The sequence below is a fragment of the Lissotriton vulgaris genome, chromosome 6 (genome assembly GCF_964263255.1).
Source record: "Lissotriton vulgaris chromosome 6, aLisVul1.2, whole genome shotgun sequence".
Classification (NCBI taxonomy): Eukaryota; Metazoa; Chordata; class Amphibia; order Caudata; family Salamandridae; genus Lissotriton; species Lissotriton vulgaris.
This window is the reverse complement of record NC_141694.1, coordinates 1,493,172,660-1,493,200,642: the sequence shown is the minus strand read 5'-3', so window position 1 is coordinate 1,493,200,642 and position 27,983 is coordinate 1,493,172,660. Positions and strand designations below refer to the sequence as shown.

The window sequence follows — 27,983 nt, the reverse complement described above, 5'->3', positions numbered from 1 at the left end:
TGATCACTCAGCTGGGGCAAGTGGGTGTAATCACCCCTTGCTTAGATATAGTATACCTATATCTAAACCTATATCTGGACACATATATAGCCTGTAAGCCACTCCTATGGAAGGCCTCATCAATCCTGGAGGCAGAGTGCGTGGTTTTATGTGAGATGGTGCTCTGGCATGAGCTGAGCCTGTCTGCAGCTGTCGGGAACAACTCCCTAAGCTGATCCGGGATAATGCCATACCATATACTCTTAAGCGCCTTATAATCCTCGCGGTTATATAGCAACTTTGGTTTGGCTTTATCAAAACATGTCGTGTAAGGTGTCATACGAATTGGAATACTACCCCCTCGCCAGTTCTGGCGACGGGGGTAGCATTCCACCCTTCTAGAGGGAGAAGACATGTTACTTTACTGAAACGCGGTTGATTTAAAATGAGCCTCAGATCCACAAAATGGATGCCCCTGCCACAGACACGGGTCTGACCTCCTGCTGCTGACCGAAACCCGGCAGAGGAGGCCTGGACAAAGAGTTTCCTGTCACAGGGCGGTGTCAAACCACCCCAGACAGGAGATAGTGGATTGGAGTAGGGAGGTTTCAAAGAAACCAGACACTGCCTGGGGAGCACAAGGCTGCCCCTTGCAGGATCCGGCCAAACCGGTTCTGGGGCCTCCCAGCCCCTGTCCCAGCGCGGCCAGGATCAAAGGAGAGGGGTGTAACCACCCCCTTCCTGGGTCCCACCCATAGGAGGGGACCTAGCAGGATGTCCAACCCCCGAGATTCGAATAAGAGGGGGAGCAGTCCCAACGGACCTCAGATCATCCTGAAGAAACATAAGAAACGAAATCTGGACCCTTCGACTTTCTACACGACGTGAGAAGACTGAAGAATCTCCCTTGTGGTCAAGGAGTGACCACCCTGTGCAAACAGGCACCATCCAGCCCTCGACCCTTGCTTTGTTGCAGTTCCCGCCGGAACTCGAGCGACAGAGATCGACGAGATCAAGCTTGCCTGCCTTCTACCTGCCCGATCCACAGTCCCTGCAGAGCTGAGACCCGTGGAGGCGACCGGAAGCGTGGGGCACGCCATCTTGAAAAGGCCACGAGACGCTGACCGTGCGGCCCACGAGTGACCCTCGAAGCTGTACACCGGGGTTTGAGAAGCCCCAGCCCCGAGCTCCACTTGCACCAAAGCTCACCCCTCCACACTCGACGAGTGCTGCGTGGGGCCCTTCTGCGTGTGTGCGCTCGACGCGTCGGCCCGGTCACTTGCCAGCTGGCTTGTGGCCCCTGTGCCGACGAACTTTGAAATCCGACTTGCTTTTCTGGTTGCTCCAGATCTGCACCAGCTCCTGTGAAAAGGAGCACCCACTCTGACCCTCCTGGTTCGAGTGATAAGCAATCTCCCGGTTCCGCGTGGATTGCTTTTGCCAAGTGCTGTTTGCTGCAATCTTGAAGCCGACGGTGCTGACGGCGAGAGCCTACGTGGGACAGATCGTGACCTGCTCCTGGACGTCGCAGATGCCCCAGAGCCCACGTGACAGCGGAGAGAAGCCTATCGACAACCGCCTGATTGCGCCCGACATTGCCTGGTTCCGTCCTGGTTCCACCCTGGTCACTGCTGAGTGACCCAGACTCTGTCCCCTCTGCTTTCAGGTACTTTTCTACTTCGATCCACCCTTGGATCGCACCGGACACTTCTGCTTCACAGCGCCTGCAGCTGCAACAGCTCCAAGCACCAAGAACCTGCGTGACAGAACCCGACGCCACTTCGACCCTGTGCACCCACGGCCTGTGGGTGAGGTAACTTTGCAACGCCGGTGTCCTTACACTGGTACACACCTCTAGGGTCTGTGTCTAAAGTTTTGTGTTCCTAGGTTCAGCGGAAGTAACTTTTAATTCACTTTAATTGACTTTTACGCACCATTGACAGTGCATTGGTGCGCGCCGCACTTTCCGTGCTGCACCCGTCTCCTGTGGGCTACTCCCGACTTCTTCATTGCTTGTCCTGACTGCTCCCAGCGAATCTCTAGGCCCTAGGCCTAACCATTGTTCGATAAGTGTTACTTATACCACTTTTTTAATATATGGTCTGAGTGGCCACCCGCCCTCATCCATAAACGTGCAACTTTATATGTGTAACAGTGCTTTTGATTTAACGCTTGTGCCCCTTTCCTCATAAAGAGTACTGGGGAGTAATTTAGAAATAAATACATATATTTTTATAATATATACTTGTGTGGTGTCCTTTCATTTGATTACAGGATTGTATGTGGTAAAACAAGCTCGCTTAACACGACCTCTTAAGTTAAGCCTTTAAGGCTGCTTAGTCCATGCTACCACTAGGATAGCTTGTCTACAAGGTTGACTTACAACCTGACATCTTTGGGGTTTGTTTGGACTGATACCCAGTGGTTCCAGAATTGGAAACACTACATATCAGGCCAACTTCTCACACTCACCCTCACTCACCCTCACCCTCACCCTCAACCCCTCACCCTCACTCACCCTCACCATCACTCACCGTCACTCATCCTCACCCTCACTCACCCTCACCCCCACCCTCACTCACCCTCACTCACCCTCAACCCCTCACCCTCACTCACTCACCCTCACTCACCCTCACTCACTCACCCTCAACCCCTCACCCTCACTCACCCTCATTCATCCTCAACCCCTCACCCTCACTCACCCACTCACCCTCAACCCCTCACCCTCACTCACCCTCACTCACCCTCAACCCCTCACCCTCACTCACCCTCACTCACTCACCCTCAACCCCTCACCCTCACTCACCCTCAACCCCTCACCCTCACTCACCCTCAACCCCTCACCCTCACTCATCCTCAATCCCTCACCTTCAACCCCTCACCCTCACTCACCCTCAATCCCTCACCCTCACTCACCCTCAACCCCTCACCCTCACTCACCCTCAACCCCTCAGCATCACCCTCACTCACCCTCACTCACCCTCAACCCCTCACCTACCCTCACCCTCAACCCCTCACCCTCACCCTCACTCACCCTCAACACCTCACTCGCCCTCACCCTCACTCACCCTCAACCCCTCACCCTCACTCACCCTCACTCACCCTCACCCTCACCCACCCTCACTCACCCTCACTCTCACTCACCCTCAACCCCTCACCCTCACTCACCCTCACTCACCCTCAACCCCTCACCCTCACCCACCCTCCTCCCACTCACCCTAACTCACACTCACCCTCACCCTCACTCACCCTCACCCTCACTCACCCTCACTCACCCTCACTCACCCTCACTCACCCTCACTCACCCTCAACCCCTCACCCTCACACAGTGCAATAGGTCTCGGAGCATTTGAGTTAGAGCTTTTAGAAATGTTTATGGCTTTTTTTTTAATTCTTTAGCATTGGCTACAGGAAACAAAAATGCTAAAGATTTACAAAAAAAACCATAAACAATTCTAAAAGCACTAACTCTAATGCTGCGAGACCTATTGCATTTCCAATGCTTGTTCATATTCTTGTGTATCCGTGCCATTGCCATTTGAAGTCATCACACCGGTCTCACGAGGATATTCCAAGGCAGGTTTCAAATGCCCATTCCAATGGGTTTCTTCTCTACTTCTATATGGATGGACCCTGGAACATAAGCTACAGCTGCTCGTATAAAATCCATTCCCATAGATTGATCCACTGCCGCTCCTGAATAGAATCTCAGAGCATATGCAATGGCTTACTGCTTATGCCCATTCCTATGAGCTGCCTTCTGTCACTCCTTGGGTACGCTCTGTTGCTCCTTGGGTTTATGGCGGATTGAATAATGCCCCTTCCTATTGGTTGCCTCCTGGGCTCCTGGGGCAAGCATAGATTATGGATGATTGAATAATCTCCATTCCTATGGGTTGCCTCTGGTCGCTCCTGCGGTAAGCATAGATTATGGATGATTGAATAATGTCCATTCCTATGGGTTGCCTTCGGTCGCTCCTGGGGCAAGCATAGATTATGGATGATTGAATCATGCCCATTCCTATGGGTTGCCTTCGGTCGCTCCTGGGGCAAGCATAGATTATGGATGATTGAATCATGTCCATTCCTATGGGTTGCCTTCTGTCGCTCCTGGGATGAGCATAGATTATGGATGACTGCCTAATGTCCATTCCTATGGGTTGCCTTCTGTCGCTCCTGGGGTGAGCATAGATTATGGATGATTGAATCATGCCCATTCCTATGGGTTGCCTTCTGTCGCTCCTGGCGTAAGCATAGATTATGGATGACTGCCTAATGTCCATTCCTATGGGTTGCCTTCTGTCGCTCCTGGGGTGAGCATAGATTATGGATGATTGAATCATGCCCATTCCTATGGGTTGCCTTCTGTCGCCCTTGGGGCAAGCATAGATTATGGATGACTGCCTAATGTCCATTCCTATGGGTTGCCTTCTGTCGCTCCTGGGGTGAGCATAGATTATGGATGATTGAATCATGCCCATTACTATGGGTTGCCTTCTGTCGCTCCTGGGGTGAGCATAGATTATGGATGACTGCTTAATGCCCATTCCTATGGGTTGCCTTCTGTCGCTCCTGGGGCAAGCATAGATTATGGATGACTGCTTAATGCCCATTCTTATGGGCTGCCTTCTGTCGCTCCTGGGGTAAGCATAGATTATGGCTGATTGAATCATGCCCATTCCTATGGGTTGCCTTCTGTCGCCCTTGGGGCAAGCATAGATTATGGATGACTGCCTAATGTCCATTCCTATGGGTTGCCTTCTGTCGCTCCTGGGGTGAGCATAGATTATGGATGATTGAATCATGCCCATTACTATGGGTTGCCTTCTGTCGCTCCTGGGGTGAGCATAGATTATGGATGACTGCTTAATGCCCATTCCTATGGGTTGCCTTCTGTCGCTCCTGGGGCAAGCATAGATTATGGATGACTGCTTAATGCCCATTCTTATGGGCTGCCTTCTGTCGCTCCTGGGGTAAGCATAGATTATGGCTGATTGAATCATGCCCATTCCTATGGGTTGCCTTCTGTCGCTCCTGGGGCAAGCATAGATTATGGATGACTGCCTAATGTCCATTCCTATGGGTTGCCTTCTGTCGCTCCTGGGGTGAGCATAGATTATGGATGATTGAATCATGCCCATTCCTATGCGTTGCCTTCTGTCGCTCCTGGGGCAAGGATAGATTATGGATGACTGCCTAATGTCCATTCCTATGGGTTGCCTTCTGTCGCTCCTGGGGTGAGCATAGATTATGGATGATTGAATCATGCCCATTCCTATGGGTTGCCTTCTGTCGCTCCTGGGATGAGCATAGATTATGGATGATTGAATCATGCCCATTCCTATGGGTTGCCTTCTGTCGCTCCTGGGGTGAGCATAGATTATGGATGACTGCTTAATGCCCATTCCTATGGGTTGCCTTCTGTCGCTCCTGGGGTGAGCATAGATTATGGATGATTGAATCATGCCCATTCCTATGGGTTGCCTTCTGTCGCCCCTGGGGTGAGCATGATTATGGATGACTGCTTAATGCCCATTCCTATGGGTTGCCTTCTGTCGCTCCTGGGGTGAGCATAGATTATGGATGATTGAATCATGCCCATTCCTATGGGTTGCCTTCGGTCGCTCCTGCGGTGAGCATAGATTATGGATGATTGAATCATGCCCATTCCTATGGGTTGCCTTCGGTCGCTCCTAGGGCAAGCATAGATTATGGATGACTGCTTAATGCCCCTTCCTTTGGGTTGCCTTCTGTCGCTCCTGGGGTAAGCATAGATTATGGATGACTGCTTAATGCCCATTCCTATGGCTTGCTCTGGTGCGCCTTCATACAAAGTGGATTAAATTGTATGATGCCGCTCACTTTAAAGATGGTAGAGGTCTGCATGCCTTCTTGACTGCACCTATTCTCACACCTTCTAAACAATGCGCATGTGCAGTCTGGCCTTTGCGGCAACATGGCTTTCAACTTCCTGCCACACACACACACGCGCCATGAAACACTTCCACCCAGGCCACACTGACCTCACACACGTTAAACGTGTTCTAATACTGAAGTGTCCAGTCACTTGCTCCTTTTTGCTTCAGATTCAAGGAGTGCTGCGCTCTACGGTACAGTCGTTGTGTCATGCAGTCAGATTGTTATTTTCGTTTTAAGTACACCACTGCATAACCATTTATCATGCATAACACACGCCCATGAAAACCGAAAGAGGAACTTCAAATGTGTCATCCCTCGGGAATCAAAGGGTGAGGCAATATGGTAATGAAAACTAAAAAAACACAACACAGTTCAAGTTTGAAAACGTTCAAAGAGTCAGAAACAAGCCTGGAAAGGGTCCGCGGGTAGAAACAAAAGGGGACGGTGTTCTAGCACCGAGTTTATACAGAAGGGTACGTGACCCTAATTTAACAATATATTGAGGAGAAAAAAAGGTCTCCAAACTGCCCGCCCCGACTTAAAAAAGTAAATAAAAACAGTGAAATCGTGTATGTTAAGAAAGTCGATGTCATTTAGCTACGCCGGAGTGGAAAGCGCTTGGTTTGAAAATATGAGCTCTGTGGCCAGTAGGTCATGGGGTCATTTCCAAACGGCAAGTAAAAGCCCTAGAGACTTGCACCCCCATCGAAGGTCACTGAAGAGGTGATGCAAAAACCCCTTCCCCTTCATAGCCATGAGCGACAGATCGGCATGGAAACGCCATATAACAGAACAGTGATGCGGGGAGAGTGGGGGCGGGGCTCCTTAGGTACAGACATGTTGCCTTTCTAACTGCCTTCATTTCAGAGCGGAGAACGGGGTTAAAAAAAAGTTCCCGACACAAATCACACTGAGGGAAGATTTGCACTGCCTCTCGGCTCTAAAGACAGCTAGTTGCTGCAGAGCCAACAAAAACTGCCAAAGCCAATAGGCCTCGATTTAAAGTGCATTGGCATATTACAGCGAGGCACATAAGACAAAGCCACCAGGATCGGATGGAGGGGGACTATCGTTCTCAAGTAGGCCTAATGCAGTGGAGGCGGGAGAATACACCCAACAGCCAATAGCATTTTGTGAGCAATGAATACTCCACTGGGCTGAGCAGAGAGGTGATTGACAAGGTCTGAAGCGAATGGCTGAAAGAGGCTGATCGAAGAAAGCCAATGGTTAAACTGAATGATTCAAAGCCCACTCTATGTATATGAGAATGACCACCTCACCCCCCAAGTCATCTGAAGGACATTCTACCTTCAGATTACTGATTTAAGGTGTGTTAGGCTAATTAGTACAATGAAAGCACAAGCAGACTACTATAACCAGAATGCATAAGGATATCACACGGAAAACCAGGACTGGAAATAGGGCGCCTCCAGCCTTTCAAGAATGATGGAGTTGGTCATCGAGTACCGCCCTCTCTGGAACAATTTTATGCTGAACTTGTGGAAAAGGTTCCAGTTTAGTGGATACACTGAGGAAAGGGATTCACTGGGTTGTCCTTATATTTACGTATAGGGTTGCTTTCCACTATACTCGTGTTTTTATGTTCTTACCTGTTTACTCTTATGGGTGGATTGTGTTTTTCTTTGTCTTCTCTTGAGCCACAGGCAGGTGTATCCCTGCTTTCTTTCAGTTATCATGTAACTATATACTTTATATCTGGTCTTTTTTTAAGAAGATTTGAATGAAACGGCCTTTCTGCCCACCAACAAATCCACCTCGGCCGCAGTTTGTTGCTTGAACCCATAGGAACAGAGAGGCTTCATTCTCTTACTGACATGAGAGCAGAGGCTAGGCTCCCAGGGGGCAAGGCTGCATTTTTTGGTAGAAATAAAAACAGGAACACGATATTTGTGGGGGAAAAAACTAAGGAAAGCCTGAGGTCGCCTGAACGCGTACTACCTTCGCCTATGAGACATGGAATTATTTTCACTAATATTACTACTATTATCATAAATGTATTCCCCTGATCATTGTCTTCTGCAGCAAGGGATGCTCTTGGTGTGATGCAACAAGTTCCATAAAGTATTTACTCTTACTGCACCATTGTAGGCTAAAAAATAAGAAAAAGATTCAGAACGGACAACCACTGTCCCCAAGTCTAGAGACTGCCAGAGTCATCTCAGTTTACACCTTGGAAGCATTAAAAACATATAGGGGTCTAAGATAGTTAAGACACTATGTAAAGTTCCTGCACAAGCTTTCTAAGACGAGCATTCAATGATGTCCAAATACGTCTGGCTCCAGGAAGAAAAAAGCAAACTGTGTCTGCCCAAAAGAAATCAGACTTACAGATAGTTACAATAAATACTTCACTGAAAAAGAGATCAAACAAATTAACTCGCGGAGCAGATGGGGAATTCTACTCCACGTACAATCATACACCAGCAAGACTCTGGAATAGGGTGTGAAAGTACTTCTCCAAACTGATCAAAGACCAAGAAACTCTAAATTACGCCAAATGTTTTCGAAAAACGTAAATCATAGAAATGACACAATACGAAATGAGATAAAAGCATCTTTAAAATTATTTATTATAGAAATCAAGTAATTGAAAAGTATCCCAAGGTCCAGCTTGTGGAGAAGCTTCCAGAAAGCTCAGCCTACCCTGAATAAGGTACTGTGCTGGCATTTTTTTAGCACTTTCCAAACCCCTCACCCCATGCACCACCACAGCCTTTGCAGTTCCTACACTGCTTAATGCAAATAAAATCTACAAGCTGTGCCAGCTGATGTCACCAAGCAACATCAACGGAGGCAGAGCAACTGTCAAACCGCACACGGAGTCAATGCGGCTAGGTCAACAGATGTCCTGAACAAGACCTTGATGACAGACCACAACCACCTGCACTTCAGAAAACTCTTGTTCTTCAGACTAACGTTTGACTAATGTTTAGACTTCTGCCTCTAACTTGACATATACAGCACTCTGCGGTAGTCGTATGGTGGTGTGCAGCCTGATAAAACCTACAAGTCAATAAAACTACAATCAGCAATTTGGCAAAGCTGTACACCCTTGCACGCAGCACAATAAATGGAGGACATATGCATTAACGCTAGGGGATTTCTCCCCTTGCAAACATGGTGGTGTGACATGACTCAATTAAGTGAAGCATGGAGTGGTCTTCCATACCATCCGGGAACAGCTGGCCAGAAAGTGGTCATTCATCCAGGCATAGGGATTAACTGCGGATCACTTTCTATTTTTATAATGAAACATATGCTACAACATACACAATGTGTGGACAGGATCGAACTGGTCTACAGGGCAATTAGGCAGTGCCCAATGGGCAGGTCTCATTGATCTGTCTGTCGGCCGGGTTTTTACCGGTGTGTGAGCCGATGTTCTGGCCAGGTGGGACGGTTTTTACAGTTGAGTTCCAAGACATTGCCACAAAACATTACCTGCAGCAATCACAAATCCATGCGGTCTCACTCTCACATACCTTGCAAAATACCCATACATCGTGTCTTTGCAAGTTCCAAACTGGTCTGATTTGCAAATGAGAACCACTTTTTTTTGTTGCTATTTAGCTTGTTAATGGATGACACTTATTTTGATACCCGGACCTATTTCTTGTTCCAGGTCGCCCTGTGTGTGCAGTGAACCTTGCTCACTTTGCTTGCTGTTCTTTGTAACTGCAAAGTCTATTCACTGTGGGAAAGGGGCGCTCCTTCCCTTCACTGCAACTTCCCACGGTTACGTGGATCTTTTCCTGTCCACATTAAGAACATTTGGCCAACTGTTGCACATTCGGTACTGGACAGTCCACCGGGGCACATACAGGTGGAAGAGAGCTGAACGATGAAGACAAAGTGCCACCAGGTTGCAGAGTGTCCACAGGTCAAGATAGGGCCTCGCAATTCAATCGATTAAAACGGCCATTCTGTAGCACATCTTTTTTATCTGCATATGCTGCCCATCGGATAACAAGAGAGCAAACAGAGCGGTCCCTTTCCACAAGGTTTGCCTTTCATTTGAGTACCAGATGAACTACGGCATTGGGACAGTTTCTATAAACACATTCAGATTCCACCAAGGGTCAAAGGGCGAGTCCCAGTTATTACCATGTAAATCGTTTTCAACACATTCATTTTTCTTCCCGCCAAAAGAAGATGCAGCTCCTATTAATTAATGGTGATGAAGAACAGAATTCAATTTCTGCACAAGAACACCCTTTCCATGGCAACCAAGCACATTCAATTAAAGGTCAGAGCAGACTATGGATCCAGCATCTCATGCTCGCCTCCCTTGTCTCTATCACTTCCTGTGACATGCTGGGGTAGATGCAGACCTCGGTAATATCCACCTTTAGCACCGTATCTGCCTCAAGATGTGGGTGCTCATAAAAGATAAGTGACTGAAAGCACTGCTCACAAGCAACCACCCCAGTGAAACCAAGCTCTAGTCAATACATTCCGGCTTAACACAGTGGCAGTGTACAGTGACCAGCAGCCTGCCTGTAACCCCAAAGACCAAAGTGTCAGGTACAGAGCCTTAAAAAAATCACTCGAATACTGCCTGCAAATTTGGGAGGCCCAGATCCTGGTTTCCCGTTCCAAAATTCAAGCCCATGCATCTTGATCATTTCAAGAGGCCCTAGAATCACTAAAGTATTTCCCCCAAGAAAGGTACAGACAGCTTAAGCCAAGTTCCAGTTTTAATACAAATGAAGCTGATTTACAAATATATGGACCTCTTGAATATAACACAAGTAATAACAGGTCTCGCCATTTTATTTTGTGTAAAACTGAATTTCGGCTTTTCACTGGATGAACCCCAAAGCTTTAAATATGCTAAAGCCCTGTCACTGCCAATGGAAATTATCACAAAATGGGGGTATTCTAAATGACCCCCAAGAAAGGGATCTCCGATTAAGTTGCTAAGTTATAACCACTATCAGGTGCCAACTAGTTATGGTCGCACATGATAGTGCTTTGAGACACTTTCACCAAGTTATAAAAGTGTTTATACCACCTGCGCAGAACCCTATTTAAATGCTTAAGACCAGTGCTTTAAATGGGCCAGTAAGGTACGGAGTACTGGCACTCTTTTATTTTGCGAGGGAGAGTACCAGCACTTCTCAATAGAGACGTCATACTTTTAATTGTCGAGTACCAGCACTTCTCAGAAACAAGCAGGTACTCTGGTACAGACTACCTGCACTTATAGTTTTCCATTTCAAGCACTGCTTGAGCACTGCAGGTAAAGTTAAACACTCGTTAGGTACTCCAAGCCAGGCCATTTCTACAAACAAAAAAAAACCGTCAGAACATTCACTCCGTGCCTGGAGGAGTTACCACAAGGATGCAAAGAAGTAAAACAAAGATGTAAAAGTACCAGAAAAGCAGAGAAGGAAGGAGGCACAGCCGGTTGGTCCAACTTCCCGTCTATAGAAGGTGTCCAGTAAACTTTCTCATGTGTGGTTTGAAAACCAAGTTTGAGAAATCCTTAAACTCTAAACATATACTGTTTAAACTGCAAAGGAACTCGCAACCTTGCCTGCAGCATTTTGCACGCAGTGGAAAGTTCTAACACACATGAGCCTTTTTCACGAACATAAAAGTGGGCATTCCCAAGAGGCCGGCTCACATATGGACATCAAATACTCTAGGTTTCGGTACATTTCTCCTCAAAGCTGCCAACTTCCAGGACGCATTATTCTAGAGGCAAGAAAGCATTCTGGAAAGGACATAACTCTGGCTAAAATTAAAAGCAAATGTAAATATACCCTTTAACAACTGCAACCAGACAGATAAGCATCACCTTAAATATTTATCTACGCCAGTCCCCATTTTAATTTTTTTTTTTCAATGTAAGAGCAAAAGCCTTTTTTGCAACATAAGAGGGCAAATCTTCACGAACTGAGCACCTACAACGCCACCTTCCCAGCACGATGTAAAACACCAGTTCTGGTGTCCTGCGGAATGGCAGGGGCAGTGACACTCGGGCACTTGATTTTTAAGGGTCGACCTCTGTTTCCAATGTCTCCTTTTTCCGAATGCTGACCCCTTCCTTAAAGACAGCGCTGATGACGGAATTGCCAGCACAGCAATCCTTGTGCTCCCTGCTGCACCCATGAAGGGAGAGCCAAGGGTGAGAAGGATTAGAAGTTATGCTGTGGAAACAACCACTAGGGAGTCATTGTGAACTTCACCTGGCCCTGGTGAGAGCACTCCGATGGAATTTACCAGGGCAATGCAGAATTCTATGCAAGGCTGTTAAACCTCAGCTTAGCTCACATCAATGCTCCATCAGAACGCTTAATTCCTTCAGGGTCCAGCCCTTTTATAAATCACAACATGTCGCAGACATGAGGCATCCAAGGAAAGTGGTTCAATGTGCATCTATTTGAGCACTCAATGACACTCGAAGGTGGACTTCAAGTTAACAGACGGCGGAGGGAGTTTCAAACACCATAATAGCTGCAAAGCTTTAGGTATGGGTTGTATGCCCACGAAAGTCTGTAAAATGGGCTGAAGCTGCAAGCCCCGTGGCTACTTCCAAACAAAGCAGTCAATGCAGTTTCTTTTCTAGCGGCTAGCGGCCTTGTTCCTGAATGTTTTTCTCCCACCTGGTCTAGAGCGCCAAGAAACCAATTGGTGTACGTGCGCGGTACCAAATCTTTTTTAATAATAATAATAATAATGGGAGGCAGCAATCTTTGGCTGAATGCGTAACAGATCATTGCTCAAGAATGGTCTACACCCACAAAATTATTAGGCAGAAGTACTACTCAGGCTGGGTACAGAGGGTTCTGGAATCTACTGAATGTATATGGTCAACGGAGGCAGTCATGCCTCTTAGTCCGGTGGCCTATGATGTATAGGGACAGCTATGAATGATCACACAGTTTTGCTCTGATTTGCACAAGCTTCCATCGTTTTCTATTGTAACCACAGAAGTAGAACTATGGTGCATCTTCATTCTAGACCTGGGTGAACCTTCGATGAACTCCCCATCACCTGAATCTTTATGAGATTCAGAGTTTGCTTGAGTGCCTACCAGGAATGGCCAGTGAGCATTTGTAAGCCCCGCAGAGATGAAGAAAAAGTCTTGCAAGGCAATGCAATCCCTTTGTCATTATTAAAACTCATTGGTTGAGCGCAGGGTCTCACAGGGCATTGCTACAAATACTTGCAGGTCAAGCTTTCCCCAGGACTATTCAGAACTTTAAACTGCGCAGGCAAGGTAACACACTGTGCAGGGCACACCTGCTCTGTAAATCCATGAGCCAAGGGAATCGTGTTGTTGTACCCTGTGGTAACTCTGAGTCAGTGTGAAGTAACCACAAGTTGAAGATGAAACGACCAAAGCAGTCTCTCTCTGAAACAGCTATGCTGTTACGCAAACACAGACTACTGGGATACGTCGGAGCATTTACTCATATTCCAATATTATGGCTGCCTCAGATGGCTGAGCCTAAATACATGCCCTTAGGATTCCACTGTGATGCATAGACTCTCAAGACTTGTCAATCAAGCCTGGGACTCTTAAGCCACTAACATGCTGACGATACCTAGATATGGAATTTTTCCCTGTGGGGGTGGAGAGACTACCTCTGCCTGGCCACAGATCGTACCAGAAGTCACTTCCCCGGTGGGGAACTTTGGCCCAATATGAAGTCTGAGTGTGACTAACATGGCACAAGGTGACGAATCTCACATAACTCAGACTCATACATGGCTGTGTGACCAAGCTATGCAAACATTGGCACTGTATTAGCTTGAAGATGAAACATTAAAGTAAAGACTGCAGCCAAACAGTGTCTTACTTCCTCACAATGTTCAACCTTTTCAATGGGCACTCTGTCTGCTAGACCCCTCAAATTATTAATCTAGATCATCAGTTAAATCAGATTTGTTGACCCTCCTCGGTGCAGAACATGGAAGCTCCGATTTCTCAGTGATTTGGGCAATTCTCTGATCATGGTCAGGTCTGTTCCAAGAGCAGACTGCTTCCTTAGCATGAGTCCAGATTCACTTCCATTTTCCCGAATTGCCTCCTATGGAAAAGCTTTTTTTAAATTATGCTTTTCACATGCCGTGCTCCCATTTAAATCGGATGATATGTCCTTACCTTATAATTAATTACTAATTTACATGAAGATGCGAAGACACTTGCACCCCGACAAAGCCTAAGTGACCATAGCCAGATTCAATGAGACCTCTAATAAGTAATTGAGAGCACTAAAAAGTGTCTTACCTGGTACCAGTACCGTTAAACACAACGTGTTGCCTCTAGTTCTGACTCAAAGACCAGTGATGCCCCTCAACAGATAATCGCCTTTTACGTTAATCGATGTCGCTCTGACAGTACGGTTTTTATCCATGTTTCCAGGTCATTTTATTCCAACCTGGATTTTATGGCTATTCTCTCAAAACTCAACCAATGTCATCTACCGATAAATGCAAGTAATGCCTCGCTGTGAGAAAAAATGTGGCTCAGATTAGAGAAAAGCGGATACAATACACAAGAACATGAACTGGAGAAATCCCAAGAACAGGACTTAAAGCAGACATATGATATGCAGCTAATAGCACAAAGAACGAAAATAGTTTTTGAACACGCTCCTTGTTTCCAACTACACTTGTAATCCCCATGGTCTTTTCTTGCGGCAAGGTGATCTTAGCACTAGTGTTCAGAGGGACAAGGTGTGGCATCAGAGACCTGAAATATATTTGAGCTTCCCTATTTGACCAAAAGCATGACCAAATGCATAAACTTTACCTCCTGCTGTCCAAGTTGGTCATAAAAAAGGATGGATACTCAGAAGCCAGCTAAATATCAGTTTTACGTATTACACAAAAATGTAAGATTTACACCTCCCCTTTCACAGGATCATGCAGACCAGTTTACAGCACCTTTGTAAAACCATGATTACTGATTGGGTGTAGCTGGTACAGTTATTAACCAGTTCAACGCGCAGACTAACCATCCTCATCACAACACAATGTAGGCTTAATCAAAGGTGTGTTTTAAAATTACACATTGATGAGTCATGCAGATGATTCAAAAACTATATAAATCAGTTATGCTTCAATTTGGTTATGAACACACTATCCTCTCACAAGCCTCTAGAGAGGAGCCTTTTTCTTTGTAATGAAATCTGTAATGCGAAAGTCAGTCACACATTTTGGTTTGCATCATTATCTTTTATGCTATGCCTAATCCACTTTGCATTTTCCTGCCTGCAGTGCAGAAACCCTTTGCGTAATCAAGTAATGTTGAAATGCTCTTGGATGGAAACATCTACAATGGAAACCAGTAAAGACTATAATCTGTGTGGCCCTCTTATGATGGGTGGCGGCCATCAAATGATCCAATTTTGCAGTTGTATAGCTTCAGGAAACGAAAAAGAACTTAATAAGCCGGACCTTTCACAGGACCTTGAAAATCTAGACAAGCCGCCACTTGGCCATTGTGGCTATATTTGATCTTGAAAAAGTGCAGTCTCTTCGAAAAACTGAAAGACTCTTTAGTTCAACTTTGCTGTCTCCAAGAGAAACAGAGGGGCATTCAGCAGCTCCATGAAGACTGGTTAATATTAGTTTGGCTACAGTAGACATTCCTCACAATGGATGCACTCATCACAGGCAAGCACGGCTCCGGCGACTTCTGCACAAGAGCCTTTGTTTCAGAAAGTACTCTCCCACCAGCATGACCTCTAGTCGGAATCAATGTCACACGTCAGAGCAAATACTATCCAGTTCTCACTGTCCAAATATTAAACACCAAATAATAAATAAGACATGACTGAAGAATTGGGGAAGGTACTCATGGAAGTCCAGTCGTGTGGAATGATCTGAAAATATGGTTATGCAATTGCTGCATTTTAGCATCTATGCTGCATCGAGAAGAAAAGGGTAAAACAAAGGTTCAGTGGATTGTAGTGAGCACTGCACAACACAATCTTGTCTAAAGGATTTGTGGCTACGAATTATTTCTGGAAACACAACATATTTCCTTGTTTACAGGTATACCTCTCAGCTATATTTCTTTCCCAAGTACCTGCTTTTGTACAAGGATGCAGTGATACGTACAAGGTAACGGCAGCAGCGTTTCATCTCAAAGTTGCATGCTATCAGAGTTGATGAGGGGGTATCTGCAGCACTTGTGAGCAGTGTGTGTTCCAGCAGGGGAATATATGTTCCTTTCCTGCATTCATTTTCCCCGCAGGATATCACAACGCAGTCGTCACAACGACCGCGTTGTGATTCCGCATACCTTTACTCGTCGGAACAACGACTTGCGGAGGGAGGGTGCTGGAAGTTGGAATAGTATAATTTACTATTCCACCTCCAGTCAGTGCGGACACTATCGAAGGTGTTGGATTTTAAATCCAACCCCTCTCCCCCACCCCCCCCCCCTCCCCCTCCTCCAGCAAGTCGATGTTCCGACTTGTGGAGTAATGGTATGCGGAATCACAACGTATTCATTATAACGACTGCGTTGTGATTCCCTGCGGGAAAATGATTTGTGGTAAACGCTGTTTACCCTAGCAGGGTGATGGAACAGATCCTTGTCTGCTGTTAGACATGGAGGGCTACAGGAGGACAGATTATAGTGCAAAACCAACTACCTCTTGATACTGTCCACTGGTACCAAAGCCTTTGATATCATTCTGCAGGCAGGCGTTCACCAGTTTGGGGCAAAAGTCTATAAGGTTCTCGTCTGCTGATCTGAGTAGGAAGTTAGATGGCATCGTTTTGGAGATACAGTTGTAAATTCAACACAAGACCTTAAAGATTATGTGGCTGGTACAGGTAACCAATGCACTGTAGGCCAGACTGAGATATCAGAATCTTCTCTCAGGCAAGCTATAGCTACCTTAGTCATAGGAGGAGAGAACTGTGGTTCCCATAACTAGTCTGCAATGATAGATATGAATAATGTTTAGCATGTTTTTGGTCCCGCTCAGCAAAAAAAACAAGGTCACCCTGGAGGGTTGGCATCAAAGCACCACAGGTGTTGGAAAACACCAACACTGGGCCTGGTGGAAAGGTGCATTATTGCATTCACTGCTTGGATCTCACCCTATTGTAACAGGTTTGTTCACTCAGCCCCTCATGCTTCTGAGGTTGTCAAAATAAGTACCACTGAGTTGAGTATAAACATGCATCCGTTATCTGTGCACAGCTGAAAGATACTCTATTGGACAAACGTGTGCTCGACGAGTTGAGGGAGGAACCAAAGAGATGGAACCGAAGCCCACCTTGCCTGCCCCGCCACAGTGAAAAAGGAAGTTAGGGGAGGGAGGTGGGCAAAGCCCTGGTGAATTACACTCCATGTTCTAACTTGCAAAAGATTCAAAAATTGCAGGTAAAAAAAATGTTTACGTTCTACATCTCTTCACAGAAAATTATGTACATAGATACAAAGCAGTTCTCAACTTTAATGTCCACAAATCAGAAAAGTATTTGTTCCATGCAGGACTTGTTTGGAGAAAGTTCCATCAGGGGTGAAAAGACACTTCACTGCTACTTATTTCTAACCTTTTAGAGTTCTATCATGTTGAAGGCCATGTAATGATACATCCCACAAAGCAAGCCAGAAGACCCGTAACCTAGCCTAGCTTTCCATTATTTCTAACTTTCAGACAATAAAGAGAACTTCTGGCTTAGGCATCCACTGAAAATTTGAAATAATGGAGCAACCGGTGCCATCAGGAACTTGAGTGGGCTCAACGGATGGAAACTTTGCCTTGCTAGAAGGCTAGTACCTTAATGACAAAGGAATCAGGAGTCGAAGAAAAACAGCAAGTTAATTTTCATACCCCATAGGACAAGCTCTGCCACCCAAACACCACTGGCTGAACAGAGGTAAAGCAGAGTAAGTATGGAGGCAGGGGAAGAAGAGACTGCTGCTGTGTCACTTCCTGTCACCTAAACTAAAGCTTTCCAGAGCTGCAGTGGTCTTGAACGTTGACATCAAGTATTAGATGCCACTTGAACCCCTGTGAACCGATGGCTAAAACAAGTTCTTCTCCAATAGGACATTTAACTAGGTACCCTCAGAGGTAAATGTTTAATCATGAAGGTCACAACCTTAACTACTGGAGAAAAATAAGTGGTTTATAGCACCCAATCGCTTATTGCCACTGTCCTAAGGAAGGCTTTTCATTGTAGGTAGCTCCTTGCTCACATGCGCTCTCCATAAAACAGGGGATAAAGAGAACAAAAATATCCCTGCTCTTGTTGAGAGTTCAAGTGAAATGGTTATCATGGGGGAGGTGATGAACTAACAACACTGTTATGTGAGGCGTCTCATTGCCAATGAAGTCATGAACGTTTACCCTACATTCTCGCTCTTTCATCGCTTCCGTCTCTCCCTAAAATCCTCATTTGAGGCCCAAAGCGAGGTTTCTTGGCAGGGCACAGATTGATATCCCTCACCATTTGCCACAAAGACCCGCTAGCCCATTGTCAATGTTTTCTAAAGCAGAAATCGCGCTGGGTTTAATAACACCATCCAGATGTTCCAAAAGTGAGAGTCCCGAGTACAAAGGTGCAGTATCCTTTTCCTGCTGTTCCTTCATCCAAGACACTGCAACAGTTTTTAATTAGCAGTTCCTGTGAGAGTTTCAAAAGCAAGAGTTGCAAAGCTTTTTATTATTATTACTTAATATGCCGAGCATATGGTAGTAATAAGCGTCCTAGACGCCGAGAATGAGAAATTGACACTGTGGGTCAAGAAAAACCATGCAACATCTTGAGCATTCGAAGAATTTGATTTTCTACCCAAAAGTAAACGTCCCAGTTCTTGTGTTTTCAGTAGTTTGGTTCATTCCAAATACTTTGCACATAAAACACAAAAGCAAACATGAGAAATACATTTCGCAATGTATGCTGAAGTGTGCAAGAATCTATCCTCTGATCATACCTTCTTGTTGCACAGTCAGAATAGTTCCTCCTATCACGTCTCATAAAATAATTATACTGATGGCTTTTAACAACAACAAAAAAACAACTGCACACCAACAACTAAGGGAAAGAAACCATCGTCAGGAGTCACTCACGCACAATAAAAGTGTACTTTAGAGGAATAAAAGAAAGTCCGACATTCGGCTAGGTTTCAGTGTGACCTTCCTTGTGTTTTTGTTTTTCTGTCTAATCATGTCCACCACTTCAAGAGATGTGGCGGAATCAAATCAGCACTGGGATCAAAAAGGCCTCCCACTCACGCACATTAGTCACAGCTGTAGAGCAGCGAGCTGGATCGATACCCAACAGGGTGTGGCCCATATCTAGCAATGATGTATACTTGCCTTTGACCCTGTAGAGCGCTCCACTGCCATTTTGCTGGGCTCAGCCAATACAAATCATGCATACAATTTGCTGTGTTTGCCTTCGGACAACTAAGCATTTGTCATCACAATTGGAAAAGGTGCTGCCCTCAACAAATCCTGGATAAGATCTTGGTGGGTGAGATGAGTTCTGTAGCCTACTGAAAGCTGGCATCCTTATGGTAAAGAAGGGAATCTGGAACTCTCTGCGACTGCCAATTCTCGCCTGCCGGCAAATACAAGGCATCATTCAGAAGTGCCTCTAATGGAGTGGAACATGGCTGGTAGACGGGTACCAATGGTACACATTGGGTCTCAAGACCGAACTTGAAGGGTGACGAGGCACAACCCTCCATCTGATGCTTGACCCCGGGACTGACGACGTGTGACTGACTATGTGTGTGGACGTAGAGAAATCTGTGCACTGCCAACACCATGTGTTAACCTCCGGAAAAGCTGGTGCAAGCCCTTGCAGCCCTTTAGAGCGATTCACATTTATTGCATGAAAGCTGGGAGCACTGTTGAGGTATCAGACCAGACTGAACAATGGATCCCGCTCTAAAACTACTCTTCACTGGAACCACCTGGTTCTTAGTATATTTTTTTACTTAGTCTGTTTAGGTATGTTCTACTCGTATTATTGGATTTAAATCATCTTAAAATTGTCCTGAACATAAACTATAACAAATACATCTTTCAAGCATAAGGGCTGCAAGTGTATGGTGTTTGTGCTGGGGGTCAATTGGGATAATAAACCAATGGGGTGCGTGGGGTAGGTTAAGATATGCCCAGGCGTAGGCACGTTGGAGAAGACCTCGTGACTTAAAAAGAGCAGCTACCCCCAGAACTATGGCGTGTGCTAAAAAGTGTAACACAATCGCCTCTGTGGACACTCCCAAGTACAGCCAGAAGGGAGAGCAGAAAAGGCTACAAAACGTAATGACCACTGGTGTCAAACGAGCAGTGAAAGTTCACGACAGGACACTGAGGTTCAGACCACAGAAAGCACAAGATGTCGACATACAAATTAGCCCATCTTAACTTGAGGGCCTGCCACCCCGCCCCCTAGCCTCCCCCAACACTCAAAAAAACACCTTGACCGCGTTTCCCGGGAAGCCTCTGGTAAGGCGGTTAAAGAAATGCATTAGTCCTATATGTTAATATGCAGATTACCATAGCCGCAGGGGGCGAAGGACTAAAGAGAACACATTTCCTGTCGCCTCGCCCCACCCCGTGCAGCATCTCTGTCAGCGCTCCTTCCCAAACAGCCCGACTCCCCTGCAGGGAGCATCGGGGCCTTTTGTTATGAACGGGTGACTGCGCGGCTGCTCCCCGCAACGCCCCTCTGCTTTTCATTATCCCCCCCTGCCCAAGTCAACTGCTGAGAGACGATCTGAGCCCCCACCCCGTGATGCATTTCTACAAACAGACACATATATGTAGCTTCCAGGAAATATATATATATAAAACAAAATCACATGTCTGCTGAACACAAGCGCTCCGCGAATGCGTTCTGCCTGGCTGGACGCTAGCTTTCATCCGATGTAAACAGCCCTACACAGAATTCCCGGGGAAGTAACATTTTTCCAAACAAAACCGGCCTTGTTCAGGTCCGTCTGCGCGCTGCCAAAGGCGAAGGGGTGCAAGGGGGGAGGCGATGTGGACGACTCATCGACTATTCATTTAAAATTCCATGGTGATTAATCTGTTGTCAATCAATGTACGTCAAAAGAGACCACAGATGTAAAAACTAGATGTTGTTCGCTCGCTGTGACCCTTTGAAGATATTCCCTTCACGCAATTAACGTATGACCATTTTCACACAGACAAACAAGGTGGCGTTACACCGTTCAATATACACGGCATTTACTGAAAGGTCCAGCCTGCTTTTATTGGACGGGATAAGTAGGAAGTGAGTAAAAAATAAACAGACGCGGAACACACTCGCCAATGTTCTTTGCTCTGCTCTCGGGGTGGAATCACATTTGTGGTGATGGTGCATGCAACAAAAATGATAAACACGCAGAGAGACTAGAAATTACAATAACCGCGAAATACAAACATGGTTGCACAAGGCCCATCCCGCTCGGTTGCGCAAATGCACTGTCATGTGAAGATGGGGTACACACAGCTGCATGGAAATTGCCAGAGAAGATGCATGTTGTAGATGGCCTGGTAAACCATACTTTTCTGGATCTTGAAATATGTTTAAATGTCTATAAAATGCATCCACTTCGCTTTGCTGGCATAGACAACAAACATTGTATTTGTTTTTTTGTGGACAGTTTGCTCTAAAATGCCACAAAACACCCCACCGCCTACCCTAACACTTCACAGACAAATCTGATGATGGGGCACGCCCTATGGCGCTAATGTAGCCCATCACAAAAACTTCGCGACTGTACAATCAAAGACAACCAAACACTGGATGGTGAATAATAGAGGACAACCCCCTGAACCGCACCCATCTGACAGACCAAGGCCATTGTTGTGCACGCCTTAGGCTACGGTGGTCCGGCAGTGGGGGCATCACATGGGCGGGCAGTGGGGCATAACATGGCAGACAGTGGTATGCATTCCATAACATATTTATACTCCAAGTACAGCATTATGTATGTGCACACACAACACAAGTACATGCGTAAGCAGCATTATCTATCTACACGCCCGCTCACACACAGAGCAATTCTCCACAAATGTTCACTTGCCTGCTACAGATCTTCGCTCATAAAAGCAGCACTAAATGAATTCCAATCTATAGAATGCGCATGCAAAGACATCACGCCGCCGAGGCGCTCTCTCCCTGTGCCATAGCAACGCCGACAACAAAGCGGCGAGCGTGCAACTCACCTTGCAGCTGCTTGAAGCGCCCCTCCAGCTGGTTGTAGTTGTAGGGGACCTGGGCGGTGTAGGCTGGGGACATGGGCCCCGGCATGCTGGTCGCCCGCTGTAATTCCATTTAAGACAGATGTCGCGAAGGTGGCATGCACGGACACAGGCTGCTCGCGGCGCGCGGCCACCGGCTTCCTCGGCCCTTCCCCGGGGAGACTCTTCAGCCTTCTGCAAACACGGCGCGCGCTTCAAAATGTGACACGGGGAGGCGAGCTTTGTGCAAATCAATCAATGCTGCAGCAGCATGCTCTTCACAGTCCGGGCCGGGGGAGGGGTGCAGCAATACAAAAATAAATAAATACTATGTACATATATGTATATTTAAGAAAAGGCTTCTAAAGCATGCTGCTGAGAGGTGTGCCTGCCTTGCACTCGTGCTCTCTCCTCCGAGCTCCCCGCGCGCACACCTCCCCAGCCCTTCCTGCCGGGGTGTAATTCAATCAGCAGCCACTCACGGTGTATTTAGTGCTGATGTCACTCGATTAGCATAAAGCATTGTAGAGGAAACCCAGAACGTACCAAGTTGAAGTACGAGCAGGGGGGGAGAGGTGGCAGAAAGAAACAGGAATCCAAGTCGGACGGCTGCAGGGCAGGCATATATTTCACGAGGTGGTCCCTCACAAAGTACAGTGATGAAGAACTACTGCGCGCTTCCAGAGCCCTTGCGCGCACCAGTGTGCACACTGTCAAATAGTACGCCCCTGGACAAAAGTGGTGGAATTACAACCTTTTGTTAAGAGCCTCATGTAACGGGAAGGTCTCAGATTACCGTCAAAGGGGAACGAGAACGCGTTTGCTTCAGGTACCTTTCAGATGGGGTTAGGTTTGATAAGAGATCATTGGAAAACGGGTCCCGCTTCATTTTAGAAGGCTGGACTGGAGACACAAATCCTATGCAGATTACTTCATCTTTATGGATATTATTTTCAAAATACTCATTCACAGGAATGGACCTTTCTGATAATTACAGATTTAAATTTGACCGAAGTTGAACTTTTTAAAAAAAAAAACATAGTATATCATGTAAAAAGTACATAAAGGGTAGCATGTAGTTGGGACCAATAATGGTGTGCCATATTTTTATTTTTAAGTCTTGTCACCAGCATCAATAGTATTAATTGACAATGGTCATTGGTTATCTTTGAGGAATCCTCTATAAACAGCTATCAAGACCACAAAGAATTTATGTACAGGAAGCTATTAATAATATCACATACAAGAAAAAGACATTGGCAAAGCCAATAGGTCTTGCTTTTTTAATGCAAGTACCAAGCTAAGACTTTGCGAATGCTTGACAAAACCCCCCCAAAAAACTAATGGAAACTGGTGTGCCACGATGTATGCGTCATGATGCTCCAGCAGCCATCCTGGAACAGGTTTTCTTAAATAAAAACATACCAAGATGGCTGCCAGTGGATGCTTGTTTCTGGTCCAGGGAAGACCAGCCTGGCAGTTCAGACTGGACTGTTCCCATGGGGAAAAGGGTCAAGACTGATTTTCATATGGCTGGGTCTAAACTGGAATGGCGTGGCGTGCAAAAAAATGGATGGATTTAACCCAGATCTGTGACAGGGAGTGAATGTTTGATTAATACAGCATTCTGTTCATCATCTGTTCTTTTTGCTTTGTGACATAATCGTTGCGCTAGCATTCGGAGGCTATAGTGTCATTTTGGACTCTTTGGTTTTAAGTTTAATTTATTATTCAAAAATGTTAGGCGGCCATTTTCAAGCAGTAGATTAAAGAAAAAAAACCTTCAATCGAAAACAAAAATATAATTAGTGAGTGATCTGGTGGCAGTACAGCTTCCGGGTCCTGGGTTTAGAACAAATAAGTTTACAAAAAAAATAGAAACAAATTAAAAATCAAGCTGAGACTGGAGAGGAACGGGAGAGCAAAGGATAAGCAGAGGGAAGAAGGACGGTGAATATGTGGGTGAACGGATAGGGGAAAGCAAAGAAATATGTGCTCCTAAGGAGTGCTAAAAATAAAAGATTAAAAGCACGAGGAAGAGTCGGGTGAAAGGCACAGCAGAGAGAGAGGAACAAATATGTAAAACAAGCACACAAGGAGGAGAGAAGAAATAACACATGCGCTCCAATAGAGTGTTAAAAGAGAAAGAAAAAAGTAGTTCCCAGATTGTAAGCAATGGAAGGATATAACTCATCCTATCAGAAACACTGTAATAACAACCTATGCTCCAAGGGAAAGTCAAGCACAATAAAATGAATGAAAGCAATTGAATAAGAAGAAAATTAATAAGCTTGATAAACAAGCCCACAACAATAAGCAATGGGCTCACCTGAAGCCCACTCTGAGTTTTGGCATTGAACGCAAGTATTTTGGTAACAAACAGCTAACGCTGTCAGCACAGGCGGCCGTATCAATTTTTTTTCTGGAGAGAGGCATGTAAAGCTGTCCATTTTCTTCAGATTGTGACAGTGGCTTTCAGCCAGTCCTGTTTTTCAGCCTGCAAAGAAGCATACTGGGACACATAGTTACATTTTCCTTAGCCTTGGTGAGGGTCTCATGAGGGGAGGCCAGTTGACTGTAACAGAACAGTGTTTTATTCATTGTACCATTGTTTTGAATTTATATAGGCATAATCAGCTATAAGTATGGCATTGCAGCCCTTTTGGTAGTCCGTGAACGACTTTCCACGCAGTTACAGCCAATCTCAGGGACAGCCATGTAACAGGAACTCGAGCATGAATGCCAACATCAACGTACCTTCCTACCGCACACGTCTTTCTTGTTTTCACCTGTGCCAGACATTGTCAGGAAGCATGCCATATGGAAAACATTCCTCTCCTGAGGTTCTCTTACTCGTTCAGTCTCTTCTGCCCACGCAGCATCCAAACCTCCTCCAACCCAAACCGGTTTCAGGAATGTTTGTCCTGCATTACTTTTGCGCCTCAGGCTAATTTTGTACAGGTAAATATTTGTTTGTGAGAGTTGTACAGAGCGCAATATGAACTGAATTGACTGGAGGATTTGTGGACAGCGAGCGAGAGATGGACAGACATTTTTTAATCGTGCACACCACTTGCAGTTACTAAGGCCAAAATCCACTCCATTGGTCTTTAAGGTAGTGCGTGTGTTTGTGTGTTCGTATGTCATGCATTTAGGTATGCCAACCCTAGCTTGGAAGGAACAGGGCGCTGTATAGGACAGTAGGAAACAACTGGTGGTCTACAAGGAAAACATTAGCATAGGCGGCCGAGTTCTCTCTTTTATACAGGCCTCAGATAGAATCAGCTAGGTCTTTAACAATGGGCCTTCCACAAAAGAGATGAGCTTCAATTCTACAGTGAAGTGTAGGAGTTCATAGACCCAGGAGGCTCCCAGTAATGGATCCCGCCCCCCTCCAACTCAACAAAATGAATGACATGATGGCAAGCGCTATTCATACATACAGGTCATGTTGATAAACAGAAAGCATAACATTAAAAAAAATGTGTAATCAAGCATTATCAAACAAAAATTACAATTCACAAGCCATTATCATATTAACAGCCCACAGCAAATGGCACCCTTTTATCTAACAGATTCATCTTCATAAATAAAGAAAACATTCTTTACAGCCAATTACACAATTTCTGATTATAGGATACGCTGCACAGCACTTGGACCCATTTTGAGCTGATTTATACCCAGACCACACAGGTAAAACCACCTGCATTCCTGAGGGGCGGTCCCGGCCTTCAGCCCAGAAATTAACACATGCCATGAAATCCGCGCCCCCCTACACACTTCAAGGTATCAAAGAGGTACATTGCATAAGGTCAGAGTCATTAGTTATTTCATCATTTCTTTTTAGCCACGGGGTCGAGGAAATTAAGTGATTTGTCGAGAATCACAGGATGTTGCACTGACGCCGGGTGCGTTCTGGGATGGTAGTTTAGATATTGGCCCAAGAGCTTGAAAATATTTGCCTTCATTACAGACTGGGAACAATTATGGAACCAGGCCTGGCATGTCCCAGCAGGGACAGTTCAGTCAGTCATGAAGTAAAATGTGCTCAGATAAACTTACCAGCGGCTCAGACTGATTAGAGCATTTCCGTCTAACACCTTGTGATGTTCCAGCAGCTCGATTCATACTCCGGGCTTAACTTAGTCCAATTGCATACCTACCTCTGCAGAGAGAATATTATGTGAAATTTCTCATTACCACTACTGGAAATAGGTAGGTTGTGGTAGAGAAAGACTCTTTAATTGCTTATAGTCTTGTGTCAACCTGACTAGCGTAGATAACAGACCTATGCACTGTAATGCAAGTAAGGAAAAACAAGCTCACCTGTGCCGTTCTTGGCTAGAAAAAGACAGCCAGAAGTGGGATGCCCTGGGCCCCTCACTCTGTTCGGCCATAGAGCACTAATGATTGGTACACAGTTATGTACCTGATCAACCTTTACAGTCTTATTTAATGCCTTTGCCGAGCTAACCCTATCGTTGTTTTGAAATTAAAATATTCTTATCCTGGTCAAGCAATAAACTCACTTTGAAGAGGGGGCTCAGGATAATTCTTGAAAAAACTCAGAGTGCTAGCTTGTTCGCCCCAGTGCTTTTGCTCAAACAGCATTCTCAAGACATGCCAAGAGGGTACCCATCCATCCCAGAGCATTGGTTGCAAGGCACAAGATCGTAAGATCCACATTAGGAGAGAGAGAAATTGGTTCAGAGTGAGAAAAACCAAATAAATTGAAGTGAGGAAATTGTTGACGATGGCTAAGCTCCATAACAAATGCAAATAAGACAGGCCAGATCTGAAACTGGCAATAATACAGCAAACAATTCTTTGAAGGATGTAATGGGTTCAAGTTTTCCTTCAGAAACTCAATCAGGCCGATGCAGACTATTGCTGGAGGAAATCTGTGATGAAAACATTTTGGGATTGAGTGTTTACAAGAGTCAGCATACAGCACAATTCGAAATCTACAGCCTGGAAGTGAAAGTGTTCTCTTTCGAAGCATTAACCATCATCTTATGGGTAAGTAGTAGAACAGGGCGTGTCATAACCGGACACCCAAGATGTTACTCAAATTTTATGATGAGAAAAGGAATAGCAGTGTAGATGCCTTCTCATGGATTCAGAAACCTTCCCAACTTTCCACATGCACACTTTAAATACAAATGTACAGGAAATGTTACTTATGTTGGAGGATAAGGTATGAGTCTTCCCCTTGAAGGTTTTGATTTCCATTCAGTCTCAAGTGCCTTAAACTCCATGATTCAGAAAAGGGGGTGGTGATGAACAGAGTGTCTGAATTAAGCAGACCACTCCTACCCAGTCCAAAGATCAGGGCTTGATTCATCACAGTTATTTAGCTCACTGCACCATCCCAGCTCAGAACCTGGCTATATGCAAATTAGTCTGTCCCTGGCCCAGTGCATCATGGGAACAGGGCAGACCAAAGTACCAAGTCAATTCTTCACCAGAAAGGAGACAAGCTTCCGGGGACCGGTTTCTGGCATTTCAGCCGTCGTCGGCCCGGCTTGCTTGAATCCTGATGGTGCAGTGAGCAAGGGACTCATTTCTGAGTATACCCTGCCACACCTATAGTGGCCAAAAACGATTCAGAAAAGGGGGTGGTGATGAACAGAGTGTCTGAATTAAGCAGAACACTCTTACCCAGTCCAAAGATCAGGGCTTGATCCATCACCGTTATTTAGCTCACTGCACCATCCCAGCTCAGAACCTGGCTATATGCAAATTAGTCTGTCCCTGGCACAGTGCATCATGGGAACAGGGCAGACCAAACTACCAAGCCAATTCTTCACCAGAAAGGAGACAAGCTTGGGCGCAGTTACTGATGCAGAAGTCCCTTCACAGTGGCTTCTGCTCTGT

The 27,983-nt window shown here is 45.7% G+C and overlaps 1 protein-coding gene across 2 annotated transcripts in view; it reads right to left on the bottom strand.

Annotated features, from left to right (window-relative positions):
* Positions 1–27,983, bottom strand: part of SPTBN1 (spectrin beta, non-erythrocytic 1) — a 459,103-nt gene that overhangs the window by 269,809 nt on the left and 161,311 nt on the right. Inside the window, exon 1 of one of the 2 annotated variants that reach the window (XM_086927649.1) lies at positions 22,092–22,538. The exons of the other annotated variant lie outside the window; for it this stretch is intronic. Within the exon in view, the coding sequence (XP_086783775.1) occupies positions 22,092–22,200 (109 nt within the window). The 5' untranslated portion in view covers positions 22,201–22,538. Of the gene's footprint in view, positions 1–22,091; positions 22,539–27,983 lie in introns of those variants that run through there. 2 annotated transcript variants of the gene reach the window in all.